This window comes from Oryx dammah, unplaced genomic scaffold, assembly GCF_014754425.2.
Source record: "Oryx dammah isolate SB20612 unplaced genomic scaffold, SCBI_Odam_1.1 HiC_scaffold_13, whole genome shotgun sequence".
Classification (NCBI taxonomy): domain Eukaryota; kingdom Metazoa; phylum Chordata; class Mammalia; order Artiodactyla; family Bovidae; genus Oryx; species Oryx dammah.
This window is the reverse complement of record NW_024070197.1, coordinates 2,858,483-2,873,924: the sequence shown is the minus strand read 5'-3', so window position 1 is coordinate 2,873,924 and position 15,442 is coordinate 2,858,483. Positions and strand designations below refer to the sequence as shown.

The 15,442-nt window shown below is 45.8% G+C and overlaps 1 protein-coding gene across 1 annotated transcript; it reads right to left on the bottom strand.

Annotated features, from left to right (window-relative positions):
* Window positions 1-1,973: 1,973 nt before the first annotated feature.
* LOC120873030 (killer cell immunoglobulin-like receptor 3DS1) lies at window positions 1,974-13,536 on the bottom strand. The gene is made up of 10 exons (XM_040253785.1): window positions 13,503-13,536; window positions 13,325-13,360; window positions 11,875-12,153; window positions 10,688-10,987; window positions 6,491-6,790; window positions 5,052-5,351; window positions 4,025-4,075; window positions 3,167-3,284; window positions 2,353-2,405; window positions 1,974-2,233 (listed from the first exon to the last, which is right to left on the bottom strand). Exons 1-10 carry the CDS (start codon window positions 13,534-13,536, stop codon window positions 1,974-1,976), a joined length of 1,731 nt encoding a protein of 576 aa, XP_040109719.1.
* Window positions 13,537-15,442: the final 1,906 nt, after the last annotated feature.

Sequence of the window (15,442 nt, the reverse complement as noted above, 5' to 3'; positions counted from 1 at the left end):
GTGTACTCGCAGCCAGGGGCGGCCCCTCCATGGACCCAGCGCTGATGTCTCCAGGCAGGGCTCAGGAGGCATCTCAGCCCAGACCTGAGGTCTCAGCTCTTTCTCTTTCTGCCCAGTCTGATCGCCTGCTCTAGAGGGTGGGACCAGGGTTCTCGTCCTGAATCAGCCCTGGACAGTCTGGCTCCAAAGAGGACTCAAAACTTTATTTTCCCAGTCCCCTCCAGAAATGGAATTTACTTCTCATCTTTGGTCAGTTCATGAAGTATTGCAGAGCACGTACTGTGTACCAGGCATTGATACCACACAGTAGAAATACAGCCATGACCCAGTAAACCCATCTCCTGAAGTTGGTTGAAGAATTCAGATTCTGCAGAATGCAGGCATCAAATGCTAACATTCAAATATTTTTTTAAAAGAAGATATATGTGAATAACGGGTTCATGTCTACACGGTGAAAATTCAGAAAAATGAAGATTATGACATCTCCCTGTACCTAGAGGCCAAAAAAAAAAAAAAAAAGGTTATTAGGGGAAAAATGGAAAGTGACAGTAGCAACACGGGAGCCCCAGAATGTCTTCACTTTAAGCGATCCTGACATTTCTTGGTAAACGTGTTCTTGTGCAGTTTAGTTCTAAGGAAGGAGAGACATCACACAGAGAGCTCAATGAGCATCTAAGGCTCTGCGGAGCTTGATTTTCACCCCATTTCCCAGCTCAGTTCACACCGGGGTCCTCATGGTGTTAACCTCTTCAGCACTCTGCGTGGTTGAACCAAGCCACATTGTGCCAATAGTTGATAACTTAAAAAACACAACATTGTCAAATCATTGGCTTTGGTGAAAAGAAGCAAAAAAGGCAAAACATGCAAATATCTATGGATTAACACAACACGTGCCAAGCCTCCCAGGGGCAAGTGATCTTTCTGCAGCCCTCAGTGATCTGGCGTGGAATGTCCAGTAGAATTCTCTGTGATCGGAACTTTTTAACATCTGCTCTGTCCACATCATGGCACCTGGCCACATGACGCTACTGAGCACATGAAATGTGGTGGGTGTGACTGAAGAACTGATTGTTTTACTTCATATACATGTAGAGTCATTGTCTGTACCCCGTGGCTGGGTAAGTACTTTATCAGCCAGTGTGGATCCAGACTGAGGGGGATCTTGTTCTGTTTCTACCCTTGGAACCCCAGCACCCTCAGGGCACATGGCTGGGAAAAGGGTGAGGGGCTTTCCTGATGGCTCAGTGGTAAAGAATCCACCTGCTAATGCAAAAGACATGAGAGATGAGGGTTCGATCCCTGGGTCTAGAAGATCCCCTCGAGAAGGAAATGGCAACTCACTCCAGAATTCTTGCCTGGAGAATCCCACGCATAGAGGGGCCTAGTGAGCTACACACCATCCATGGGGTCACAAAGAGTCGGACATGACTGAATCACTGTAGCAGGCACACACGCAGCCTCATGTGGCAAGTGGCACCACACTGGATATCTCAAACAAAAGATACTTCATCTTTTTATTTGGCCAACTTGCATTGCTTTTATTATTGTTTCATGGAAAGCATTTTGTTTTAAATATAGCAGTGTGAACATGTTAATCTTAAACTTCCAATCTATCTCTCCCCCCATCCTTCCCCTCTGTTACTCTGTTCTCTAAGCCTAGAAGTCCATTTCTGTCTTTTAAACAAGTTCATCCTTGTAAACTATTACTGAACAGAGGTTTTTTTTTTTTAATAGCTTTCTTTTCTTTTAAACTGAATAATTTGAAGACTCAACTTGCAAATTTTTATGCTTTTCTGGAATTTTCAAAAAAGCAGGATGATCGTGGTAACCTACCCTGTATGTGAAATTGATTAGAATATCTTCTCCCAAAAGATTACATAGTTAAAATAGAGTGTTAGCATAGCCAGGGGATTATTAAGAGGTGGTGGGATTTTTGAAGACGATCCTATAATTCTTGGACTCCACTCTTAACTTCAGAGCTGCTGGGCTGCTTTGGAGGAGGAGAAGGAGTGCCCACGGAGAAATCCCTTTAAAAAGAGACATAGTTCTTCAATTTTTAACTCTGTGTGCACAAAGGATGGGGCCAGGTCAGGGTCAGCATGGTGTTGGTTTACATCGAATTCCTCATAGATACTGGTCTCAGCGAAGAGGGGCATGGGGCTCAGGCGAGTGGGAGTGAACAGTCTCTCAGAGAGGGTCTTGTGGTTCAAGTGGACGAATATCACATCCTCCGCTGATGGGTCCTGAGAGAAAGGAGATGTGAATGATGGAATGATTGCGATCTTCGAAGGCTGGGGCATTGGGCACTGGAGGGGCTCAGGCTTTGGCAAGGGTTTGGCTGGGAGGATCCACCTCGCCCTTCACTGTTCTGTCTTCCTTGGGCTCTCCTTCCGTGATGGCAACATCTGTGATTGGAAGAGAGTCAAGGCTCTTGGGGTGGGGGGGGATTCTTATAGATCTCCATATATTTGGTGGGGACATCAAAGCCAAAAAAAGCAGGGGTGTGCCCCAGGTTGCTGAGTCTGTCTACTCCACTAACTTAAAAAAAAAAAAATCCCATATATAAGCCCAGCCACTGACAGACTCTCTCAGGAATCTGTGCAAACCCACGGAGCCCATCCTACATCTTCCGTTATGAACCATCCTCTAATGCCTATCAGCAGATTCCCAAGATCATAAAAGGGAGAAGAACAGATGGCTGTGGCTGAAGGGACGAACAGGGCTTGGAATGTCCGTGGAGGCCCAGGGATTAAGAGTCCACCTTCCAGTTCAGGGAGTGTGGGTTCTATCCCTGGTGGGAGAAATGAGGTCCCACATGCCTTGAAGCAACTATCCTCAGTGCTGCAACTGCTGAGCCTGCGAGCTCTGAAGCCTTCAAATGCACCCCAGCACCATAATGAGGATACCCATGCGGCAGCTGAGACCTGATGCAGCTAAGAATAAATTAACACATATTTTCATAAAAAGACCATGGTTCCATTGTCCTCTGGAAGATATTCATTCAGGGATTACAACAATGGAAATCAGTTTTTAAGCTACAGGAAATGAAAACACCATTCTCTGTTATGAGCCCAGCTGCTCCTGGGTCAGATGACACTGTGCTTCCCTCCTTCAGACTTACGATTGTGGGTAGAACACCAGTGACAGCTTGGCTCTTCATACTTACTTTTTGGGTAACCAGTGACAGACAATAACAGTGAAGAAGATGCTGGTATAGATGAAGGCTACAGAGAGCCTAAGGAGAAGGTGCAGCTGGCTGGAGTGGCCTTGAGGAAGCCGTACTTCTGCCAACAAGCCAATGGAAGAAATTCTGCTTATTTGTTGCATACACCCTGCCCCTACACACAGGAGTTCTTGTATCCTTGGGTCAAAGTGTGTCAGCATTTCTCAACCTGATCAGTATGTTCTCCACTTTCCAGGAGGCACCAAAGCATCAAGGAGAATTGCTAGCAGTGGATGGAGTAAAGAGGCCATGCAAGACCAGCAGTGGTCTGAAACCAGGTCCCCCAGGCTCCCATGCACTTTTCCTCTGCTGCCCATATTACAAGGCATGGTGTTTTTGCATGAATGGGGACCAATTTAACCCCCATATATTTCCTTCCCCATCCACATAAACCTGGAATGGAATCCTCAAGAAGACACCACACTTATATTTCTGAACTGTGGAATGTTTAGTTCATAAAACACTAGCAGAGGAATAGTGCATATTGAAGGTGCTCCCTAATATCCTCCCCTTGCTCCCCATCCTTCCCCAAAGATACTGGTGGAGTGAGGGTTAGCAGCTCCCTTAAGCATGGGGTCAAGTGGCTCTGTCTTGTTTGTTCAATTTCGAAATTCCCAGTCTGAGAAAATCAGAAACTCAGTGCCCCCTCTGGTTCTAGGCAGACCATGATCTCAAATGCTGACATGACAGGGACTTTGAGGAGCCCAAAGTCACAGAGCTGGGAGGTGGCAGAACCAACACTCACACAGGAACCCTCTGTCTTCTCAGAAATTTGCTGAGATAGGAGATCGTCTTGCTTACCTTCTGTGGTTTGTGGATCCATGGGTGATGGGCAAGTTCTTGTAGTGGATCCTAGGGGGAAAAAAGGCAGAAGGGGTGAACAGTAACCTTCCTCGCCCCATCAAAGGAAGATTCTTGTTTCTGGAAGGTTGACCTCCTGCCTGTCCTTGACTCTCTCATCCTTCAGAGCACTGATGGGGGAGGGGAGAGCTTCTGGTCCCTCACCATGAATGCATTGAGTAGACCCTCCATCCTGGAGAAGGGATGGTGGAAGGAGGCGGGAAGTATATGCCTGGTGATGAAAGACAGCTGTAAGCAAGAGATATCCCCTCTGCTCTGGGAATTAGTATCAATGCTCCTTAATTGGCAAATCACCTGTATGTCAGAGGTGCTACTGGGAGAACACTAAGAGCAAGAGGCCGATGCATCTTGGATACTCCTGAATGAGCCCAGCCTCTCCTCCTCCTGGGTCTAACCTGACCCTTTTCTTTATTTGCCTGGATAGACAGGACTCTGCTGTGGAGCATCCATACAGGAGGTGGAAGAGGGCTGAGATGCCATCTACCATCTCTCTTCCTCTCTGATTCTGGTCTCATTGCCTCCATTTCTCCAGAAACGCTATGGTTCCCCTGACACCAACATGGAGCTCTTGAGATAGAGGTCATGATACACTAAGATGTTATGCAAAAACCCAAATGGACGATTTGCCCAGTACAATCTCATTTACTATAATGTAAAGCATGGGACTCTTCATCGGTTCTCAATGCAAGAGTGCTGGAGTGGGTTGCCATTTCCTCCTCCAGGGGACCACCTTTAGTCAGAACTCTTCACTATGACCCATCTGTCTTGAGTGGCCCTGCACGACTGGCTCATAGCTTTACTGAGGTATGAAGGCCCCTTCACCACTACAAGGCTGTGATCCATGAGGAGGAGATAGTGAAGGACAGAGGAGTCTGTCGTGCTGCAGTCCATGGGGCCGCAAAGAGCTGGAAACAGCATAGCAACTGAAAAGGAACAACAAAGCATGGGCCAGGAAGAGGTTCCTCACCTGTGACAGACAGGAACAGTGGGTCGCTGGACTCTGACCACAAGTAGGGAGAGTGAGAGAAGGAGCCGTAGCACCTGTAGACCCCGCTGTGGGCTGGGGTCCCAGGACCCAGATGGAACTCTGCCTGGAGTGCTCCGCCGCAGCCCCGCCCTCCAGCCTGCCAGAGCCCAAGGTTCCCGTGCTCCCTGAGCAGATGGAACTGGTCAAAGGCGCTCTCGGAGTTGCAGACCAAGGTCATGTTCTCCCCTGACCTCACCACGGGGCCCCCCTGGGCTGACAGAGAGGGTTTCCTGGACCGACCTGGAAGGAAGAGACCTTGATCTCAGAGCACAAAGTAACTGGAGTCCTAAATAGAGGACTAAAGCCCAAAGTGTGCAACAAGAGAAGCACTGCAATTAGAAGGCCGCCCACCGCCAGGAGAGAAAGACCCACAGGAAGGGATACTCGGCCCAGGGACAATTTCAGAAATAACTTTGAAAATGGAGTGTCACTTAAAATCCTTTGACACAAATTAATAATTTTTAAAATGGATTGTCATTTAATGTCCTTTTTAAAAGAAAGAGTATATGTATATATATGAATAACTGAACCTCTCTGTTGTACAGCAGGAATTAACAACATCTGAAATCAACTAGACTTCAACAAACATAAATAAAAAATAAATTAAAAAAATTAAACATGTGTGGTTCCCTTGAAATAAATGGAACTTACTAACTAAACATAAATAAAAAATAAATTTAAAAAATTAAACATGTGTGGTTCCCTTGAAATAAACGGAACTTACTAACTACTGCTGGGACTATCAGAAAATATTGCATTGACCCAGAAGAAGAGATTATGGAGTAGAAATTGCCAGAATCTCATTTGATCTTTGACCATCTCATTCTTGACAGCGTGTTCAGGGCTGCCATGCCCACCCCCAGGGGCTGGAAGGGACTCCTCAGTGGCAGGGTTGGAGAAACCACTCCCCCCTCTTTGTGCAGAAGGACTCGTTAAACCAAGGACCTGAGCAAATTCAGGGTGTCGACCTCCATCTCGATCAACCAGGAGCTGGACTGCAGGGTGTCTGGTACCACATGGGCTGCTGACAAGGAAGGGAGTTCTGACATGAAAGCAGGAAACCAACCCCTTAACCAGCCATCACTGGCTGACTGAACGGGGAACTGCCCACATCCCTGCTCTGGTGCATTTTTCTCCCTTGGTCATTCTTTCATGTTCTCGCTCCTTCACTCTGTCACCAGCTGTGTCTTCCCCTTAGCACACGGCAGGGACTCTGTTCTCTTCTCCCTTCCATGTTACACCTCTTTTCTCTGCTTTGTTCCCTCTCCCGAGTTTGTGAGTGTCTCTGCACGCCTGTCATTCTCTCCCAGTACTGATGCTGGACTGGACACCAGACCTGTGACACAGAGACCAGAAGGGACTGGTCTGGCCACACTCACCTGTGATGATGATGTCCACGGGGTCGCTGGAGGCTGACCACACATAGGGGGAGTGTCTGAGAGAGCCATAGCATCTGTAGGTGCCTGCACTCGCCAAAGTCATGGGGCCAATGACGAAGTCAGCTGGGCCATCCCCACCAGTGAACGTCTCTACACATCTCTGGAAATGCCCTGTGCTGCTTGTTTTGTGCAGGATGAATTTGTCAAGCAGCATTGATGAGTGACAGCGGAGGGTCACGTTCTCTCCCGCATGCACCATGTAGCCTGGGTGGGCTGAGATGGAGGGTTTTGGGAACACACCTAGGAGCAAAGAGCTTGTGAGCTTCAGTGAGTCACCCCACCTTGGGACTTCACCTGACATTTGAAGGTGTGAAAAACCTCCTCATGAAGCAGCAAAGCCAATTGCCCTTCCTGTCTGTTCTGTTGCATTTTCTTTAGCCTTGTTCTTGGGCTCTGACTCATGCTTTTCTGTTGATCTTTGCTCAAGACCTCCAGCCTCCTCTGTGTTTATTCTAAGCTCTTTAGCTGTTGGATCTGCTCTCAGCTTCATGCATGCATACCCAGTCCCTTCAGTTGTGTCTGACTCTGTGGGGTTCCATGAACTGTAGCCTGCCATGCTCCTCTGTCCATGGGATTCTCCAGTTGAGAATACTGGAGTGGGTTGTAGTGCTCTTAACTTCATCCCATCCCTACTATGCATGGTGGGGGGCTGGTGTGGGTCTGCTTCTCTGGTAGAATACATACCAGGCATAATACATACCCTGTCTCCCTTCACACTCATCTCCTAGAATGTGGGTGATGATTGGCAGGAGATTGGGAAGCAGATGGAGAAAAAAGTGAACACTTGCCCATCTGTGATCCCCACTTCATGCCTCTGGAGACATTCCTGGGCTGACTTGGTCTTAACTGGGATCCCAGCTCCTATATATGGGATTACAGCTCCCTACTGGCTGGCAGGAGAGAAAGACCCACAGTAATGGATACCCAGCACAGGGAAAAATTCAGAAATAACTTCAAACATGGGGTGTCATTTAAAATCCAATTAAAAATAATTTTTTTAATGGATGTCATTTAACATCATTTTTTTAGTCTGCCTCCACAAGTGAGATTAAAAAAATTTTTTTTAATATAAATTCATTTATTTTAATTGGAGGCTCATTACTTTACAATATTGTATTGGTTTTGCCATACATCAACATGAATCCACCATGGGTGTACACGTGTTCCCCATCATGAACCCCCTCCCACCTCCCTCCCCGTACCATCCCTCTGGACATCCCAGTGCACCAGCCCTGAGCATCCTGTATCATGCATTGAACCTGGACTGGTGATTTGTTTAACATATGATATTATACATGTTTCAATGCCATTCTCCAAATCATCCCACCCTCACCCTCTCCCACAGAGTTCAAAATACTGTTCTATACATCTGGGTCTCTTTTGCTGTCTCACATACAGGGTTATCATTACCATCTTTCTAAATTCCTTATATATGCATTAGTATACTGTATTGGTGTTTTTCTTTCTGGCTTACTTCACTCTGTATAATCGGCTCCAGTTTCATCCACCTTGTTAGAACTGATTCAAATGTATTCTTTAAATGGCTGAGTAATACTCCATTGTGTATATGTACCACAGCTTTCTTATCCATTCGTCTGCTGATGGACATCTAGGTTGCTTCCATGTTCTGGCTATTATAAACAGTGCTGCAATGAACATTGGGGTACACGTGTCTCTTTCAATTCTGGTTTCCTCGGAGTGTATGCCCAGCAGTGGGATTGCTGGGTCATAAGGCAGTTCTATTTCCAATTTTTAAAGGAATCTCCATCCTGTTCTCCCTAATGTCAGGAACAAGACAAGGGTGCCCACTTTTAGCACTACTATTGAACATAGTTTTAGAATTTTTGGCCACAGCAATCAGAACAGAAAGAGAAATAAAAGAATCCACATTGGAAAAGAAGTAAAACTCTGACTGTTTGCAGATGACACGATCCTCTACATAGAAAACCCTAAAAACTCCACCAGAAAATTACTAGAGCCAATCAAGGAATACAGTAAAGTTGCAGGATATAAAATCAACACACAGAAATCCCTTGTATTCCTATACACTAATAATGAGAAAATAGAGAAATTAAGGAAACAATTCCATTCACCATTGCAACGAAAAGAATAAAATACTTAGGAATATATCTACCTAACGAAACAAAAGACCTATGTATAGAAAACTATAAAACACTGGTGAAAAAAATCAAAGAGGACACAAATAGATGGCGAAATATACCGTGTTCATGGATCAGAAGCGTCAATATAGTGAAAATGAGTATACAACCCAAAGCAATCTATGGATTCAATGCAATTCCTATCAAGCGATCAAGGGTATTTTTCACAGAATTAGAAGAAATAGTTTCACAATTTGTATGGAAATACAAAAAACCTCGAATAGCCAAAGCAATCTTGAGAAAGAAGAATGGAACTGGAGGAATCAACCTGCCTGACTTCAGGCTCTACTACAAAGCCACAGTCATCAAGACAGTATGGTACTGGCACAAAGACAGAAATATAGATCAATGGAACAAAATAAAAAGCCGAGAGATAAATCCACACATTTATGCACACCTTATCTTTGACAAAGGAGGCATAATATACAATGGTGAAAAGACAATCTCTTTAACAAGTGGTGCTGGGAAAACTGGTCAACCACTTGTAAAAGAATGAAATTAGAACACTTTCTAACACCAGTCACAAAAATAAACTCAAAATGGATTAAATCTAAAGGTAAGACCAGAAACTCTTAGAGGAGAACATAGGCAAAACACTCTCTGCCATAAATCACAGCAGGATCCTCTATGAACCACCTCCCAGAATTCTGGAAATAAAAGCAAAAATAAACAAATGGGACCTAATTGTAATTAAAAGTTTCTGCACAACAAAGGAAACTGTAAGCAAGGTGAAAAGACAGCCTTCAGAATGGGAGAAAATAATAGCAAATGAAGCAACTGACAAAGAATTAATCTCAAACATGTACAAGGATTTCCTGCAGCTCAATTCCAGAAAAATAAACGACACAATCAAAAAATGGGCCAAAGAACTAAACAGACATTTCTCAAAGAAGACAGACAGATGGCTAGCAACCACATGAAAAGATGCTCAACATCACTTATTCTCAGAGAAATGCAAATCAAAACCACAATGAGGAACCATTTCATGCAGTCAGAATGGCTGCTATCCAAAAGTCTACAGGCAATAAATGCTGGAGAGGGTGTGGAGAAAAGGGAACCCTTTTACAGTGTTGGTGAGAATGCAAACTAGTAATATCCTTTTTAAAAAAAACCCAATACAATATTGTAAAGTAATTAGCAAAAATAAATAAATTCAAAAAAAAAAAAGAATATATGTATATGAATAGCTGAACCATTCTATTGTACAACAGGAATTAACAACATCTTAAATCAACCAAGCTTCAACAAAAATAAATAAGAAAAAATAGATTTAAAAAATCAAACAATCGGGCTGCTCTTGAAAAACGTAACATACTAACTACTGTTGGGACCATCAGAAAACATGGTATTGACCCAGAAGCAGACATTATGGAGTGGAAATTGCCAGAATCTCACAGGGTATTTGACCATCTCATTCTTGAGGGAGTGTTCCATGCTGCCCTGTTCGACCCCAGGGGCTGGATGTGACTCCGTAGTGGGAGGGTTGGAGGAACCAGCCCCCCCTCTTTGTGCAGGAAGATGCGTTAAACCACAAGGCTGAACAACTTCAGGGTGTCAACCTCCATCTCGATCACCCAGGGGCCGGACAGCAGGGGGGCCGGTACCACAGTGTGCTGCTGACAGAGGAAGGGAACTCTGACATGAAAGCGGGAAACCATCCCCTTAACCAGCCATCAGTGCCTGCCTGAGTGGGTAACTGCCCGCGTCTCTGCTCTGGTACATTTTTTTCCATGGGTCATTCTTTCACGTTCTTGTTCCTTCCCTCTGTCACTGGCTGTGTCTTCCCCTTAGCACATGGCAAGGACTCTGTTCTCTTTTCCCTTCTGCTTTCACACCTCCTCTCTCTCTGGTTTGTTCCCTGTCCCGAGTTTGTGAGTGTCTCTGCACGCCGGTCATTCTCTCCCAGTACTGATGCTGGACTGGACACCAGACCTTCTGTGACACAGAGAGCAGAAGGGACTGGTCCGGCCACACTCACCTGAGATGATGATGTCCACGGGGTCGCTGGGGGCTGACCACACATAGGGGGAGTGGCTGAAAGAGTCGTAGCATCTGTAGGTGCCTGCACTCACTAAAGGCATGGGGCCAATGACGAAGTCAGCTGGGGCATGCCCACCAGTGAACGTCTCTCCACGTCTCTGGAAATTCCCTCTGCTATTTTCTTGGTGCAGGATAAACTTGTCAAACCACAGCAGTGACTGACAGCGGAGGGTCACATTCTCTCCCGCAGGCATGAGGGGGACTGGGTGGGCTGAGATGGAGGGTTTTGGGAACACACCTAGGAACAAAGAGCTTGTGAGCTTCAAGAGTTACCCCACCTCGGTGCTTCCCCTGACATCTGAAGGTATGAAAAATGTCCCTGTGAACAATCAAAGCCAATTACCCTTCCTGTCTGTTCTGTTGCATTTTCTTTAGCCTTGTTCTCAGGCTCTGGCTCATGCTTTTCTCTTTCTCTTTGCTCAAGAACTCCAGCCTCCTCTGTGTTTATTCTAAGCTCTTTAGCTGTTGGGTCTGCTCTCAGCTTCATGCATGCGTACTTGGACAATTCAGTCCTGTCCAACTCTCTGCAACCCCATGAACCATAGCCTGCCAGGCTCCTCTGCCCATAGGATTCTCCAGGCAAGAATACTGGAGGGGGTTGCCATGCTCTCAGCTTCATCCTGTCCTTAATATGTGTGGTGGGGAGCTGGGTGGTTCTGATGATGAATTCCCTGCCTCCATTCACACTCATTTAGAATGTGAGTGATGACTGGCAGGAGATTGGAAAGGAGGTGGAGAAAAAAGGGAATATTTCCCCAACTATGACCCCCACATCATGCCTCTGGACACATCCCGGGGACTTCTCCCTGGGGCTCAATCTCCTTCATATGGGATTACAGCTCCCTACTGGGTGGCAGGTGCTGGATCATGGTCGTTCCCCATCCTACATGCTGACAGGCAGCAGGAGCATCCTGTCTAACTAATGCCTAAGGAGGCTCATCTTTCCTTTCCAAGAGCACCCCATCTATTCAACACCCTGAGTTTAAACTCTCAGAGTGGGTTCTCTTTCCTGGTACATTCCTGGCTGGATATCCTGAGTAAATCTGGGACCACGTAAGGAACTTGGACCTAGGATGGGATTGCCTGCATAGATGGCTGTCCCAGGATGGGCTGGACCCCTCCTACCTGTGACCACAATCTGCAGGGGGTCACTGTGTCTGGGAAAGACAGGGAGAGACCTGGAGAATCCAGAACATGTGTAGGACCTGGCATGTTCTCTGGTCACTGGGCCAAGGGTGAAGGTGTTGAAATGATTTCCATGGAGCTCGGTCAAACTGGCCCCATCTGTTTTGAACAGTCTGAATCTCTTACGTGGAGAATTGAAGTGACACTGAAGAGTCACAGTCTGTCCTAAGGGAACCATGGGGCTTGGCCAGGCTGACAAAGAGGGCTTGACATATTCACCTAGGAGAGAAGGAGTCACAGGTTTTGAGAGGAAAATAGGAATGGTCCCCTCTCCCCACTGGTCTTGTTGGAGTGCTTCTCCTTCAATTCTTCCAAGGCACCAACCCTAAAGTGCATCACCCTGATCCTCAAGGACACCTGGGGCTTGGGGACAGACAGAGACACAGTCAACCCAGGACAGACATCACGGAGATTCTAAGAATATGATTCTCAGCAGTGATTCTTATCAGGAGAAGAACAACTCCTTGGGTTGACAAAATGTTGAAAACCCTCTCAAAACATGAAACACTGGGGATTCCTGGGTGGTCTGGTTGTTAGGACTCAGCACTGTCTCTGCCAAGGGCCCGGGTTGAATCCCTAATCATGGAACTGAGATCCTGCATGCTGTACGATGCAGGCAAAAGAAACACCACAAAAAAAAAAAAAATGATGCATGGAAAACAAATGAGAGGGCTTCCCTGTTGGATTTGTTGTAGCTCACCCGGTAAAGAAACTTCCTGCAATGCAGGAGAGCAGGGTTCAGTCCCCAGGTAGGGAAGATCCCCTGGAGAAGGAAATGGCAACCCCGTCCAGGATTCTTGCCTGGAGAATTACATGGACAGAGGAGCCTGGTGAGTTACAGTTCATGGGGTCGCAAAGTGTCTGACATGAGTGAGCGACTAACAGTAACAGAGGTAAGAAGTGAAAAAGCCACTTGACTGAAAAGAAGGAAATAAAGCTTGAACCTGGCTCCTTTGTTAGCTAACCAACATCAAATGTGTGACAAGGTCCAGGTGGCCCTGCCTGATGAGGAGACCCTTCCCTGCGGTCAGGTCTAGTGGGCTTTCTGCAGATCCTGTTGTTAAGGGCCAGCTGGAGATGCCATGAGCCACCTGGTAGGCGAGGGTCTATGGGCTGTAGCCCCTTACTCCCCTCTCATGATTGAAATGCACTCAGTGGGCCTATCTCCCAGCTCCCAGACTTCATACTGTGGCTTCAGTTCCAGAGTCCAGAGCTGGGCTAACCTCTGGGGAGAGTGAAGATGAGTATCAAGGCCAATAGGAGGACCTGGGATCCACAGGGCATGCGGCTCTCACTGTACTGACATGGGTCTCACCCTGGCCCCCAGTGTCATCTGCATCAGCCCCAACTGCTCTGCTCAACAGAGAAATAAGGGATGGGGAGGACTCACCCACAGCTGCCCAGATCCTCAGATACACACAGAATCCTAGAAGGAAAACCATGTCAGAGATGGCTTGTCCCGATGGACCCCACACTCTTTGCACCCTCATGCAGGGAACCTGGTCAGTGGTGTAAAGACTGCCTAATTTCCACCATAACTCTCTCCAACCGTGTCTTTCTGGACTCACTGAGACTCAGGAGGCTGAGGAGTGTGGTGCTCATGGCTCTGCTTCTGTGAGACAGGAGGCAGAACTGAGCAAAGCTGACAGAGTCACAGGATATGGAAGACGGTCGGTGCTGTTGGAACAGCCAGCCGGGTTCACGTCACATGGGAAGATGGCCAGCCTCTTCTCAAAGCCAGGGATAGAAGTCTGACCTGAGCCACATCACGGAGCATGCCTCATGACCCAACCGTCCATTTTGTTTCCCTAAACACTGTAAACCTAAGAGGATTGGAACAGGTCTTGCTGCCTTTAGGAAGTCGTAACTGTGATTCAGAATATACCATGCAGGATGCTTTTCCCACGCTCATGATAAATCTCATTCACCTTAACTCTTCACAGAAGAGAAACCACATCTTCCCACCTCATATGTCAGGCTCAGTGCAGGTTGCCAATTAAAGATTCATTAATAGAGACTGATTCTGCATTCTTATGAGAGGACCAGACCTGCATATTATGGCTCTTTGAAAATATGAAAAAATTCTGCACTGTAATATATGTGATTAAGGAACTAACTGTGTTAGTTTCAGGTGTACAGCAAAGTGACTCAGTTACACATATACATGCATCTGCTCCTTTTCACGTTCTTTTCCCACTTAGGTAGTTACAGAATATTAGGCAGAATTCTCTGTTTCACACAGTAGGTCCTTGTGGTCATGCATTTTTAATACAGCCTTGTGTATATGTCAGTACCAAACTTACAATATAACCTCCCCCTGACATATCCCTCCTGGTAACCGTAAGTTCCTTCTCTGTGAGTCTGTTTTGTAAATAAGTTCATTTTCTTCAATGTCACAAATAAGCAATATCATGTGATATTTGTCTTTCTCTGTCTCTTCTTCATCTGAAATTATTTCGTGACTGTGAGTGGAAACTTTGCAGACACAACACTCTCTGTCTCTCTCTTCCTCCCTTTCCAATCCATGGACCACACACGTACACAAAGATAACATGTGCAAAGGTGACTGTGGTGTTTTTTGGGAGGGGAATTTGTACTGCCTGAAAAAGTGGACCACATTGCTTTCTAGATACTCTACTGCTGCTGCTGCTAAGTGGCTTCAGTTGTGTCTGACTCTGTGCGATCCAGTAGACGGCAGCCACCAGGCTCCCCCATCCCTGGGATTCTCATATGAACACAAAATATGTCAAGTAGAGACTTCCAAGCTCCAGAATGCTTGAGTGAGGGGTGTGTCCACAACAATCAACTCACAACTGCAACAAAATGGCCCAGCTGTTTCAGGAGGTCAAGGGCAGACATATATCCAGTTCAGCTGTTGTTCATAGACAGGAACGAACCTCAGTAAGGGCTGTAATTCCACACCATTGTGCTGAGGGTGGGGGTCGTGAACATTAGTGATGCTCCCTAAGTAATAAATCTGGTCTCCTCTTGATCATTATGTATGTAATGGAGTAGCAGTACAGTCACCCTTCTTAAAATATCCTTTTATTTACTTAATATCATGTTTCAGAATTGATCTGTATTGTCATTTCAGTTTGTGCATTTTTTTCTGGCATGTAGTATTTCATTGCAGATATTTAAACCACAAATTTTTAAAAATTAAAAAATGTATTGAAGTATAGTTCATTTCTGCCATACAGCAAATTGATTCAGCTTGACATATATCTTCTTTTCCATTATGATTTATGGCAAGATACTGAATAGAATTCCCTGTGCCATACTGTAGGACCTCATTCTTTATCCATTCTATGTATGAATAAATTTCATCTGCTCATCCCAAGCCTCCAGACATCCCTCCTTGGCAAACACAAGCTTGTTCTGTATGTTTGTGAGTCTCTTGCTGTTTCATTGATATGTTCCTTTTAGATTCCACATACGGGTGATATCACAGGAAAATTGTCTTTCTCTTTCTGTCTGCTTCCATTAATATGTTAATCTCCAGGTCCAT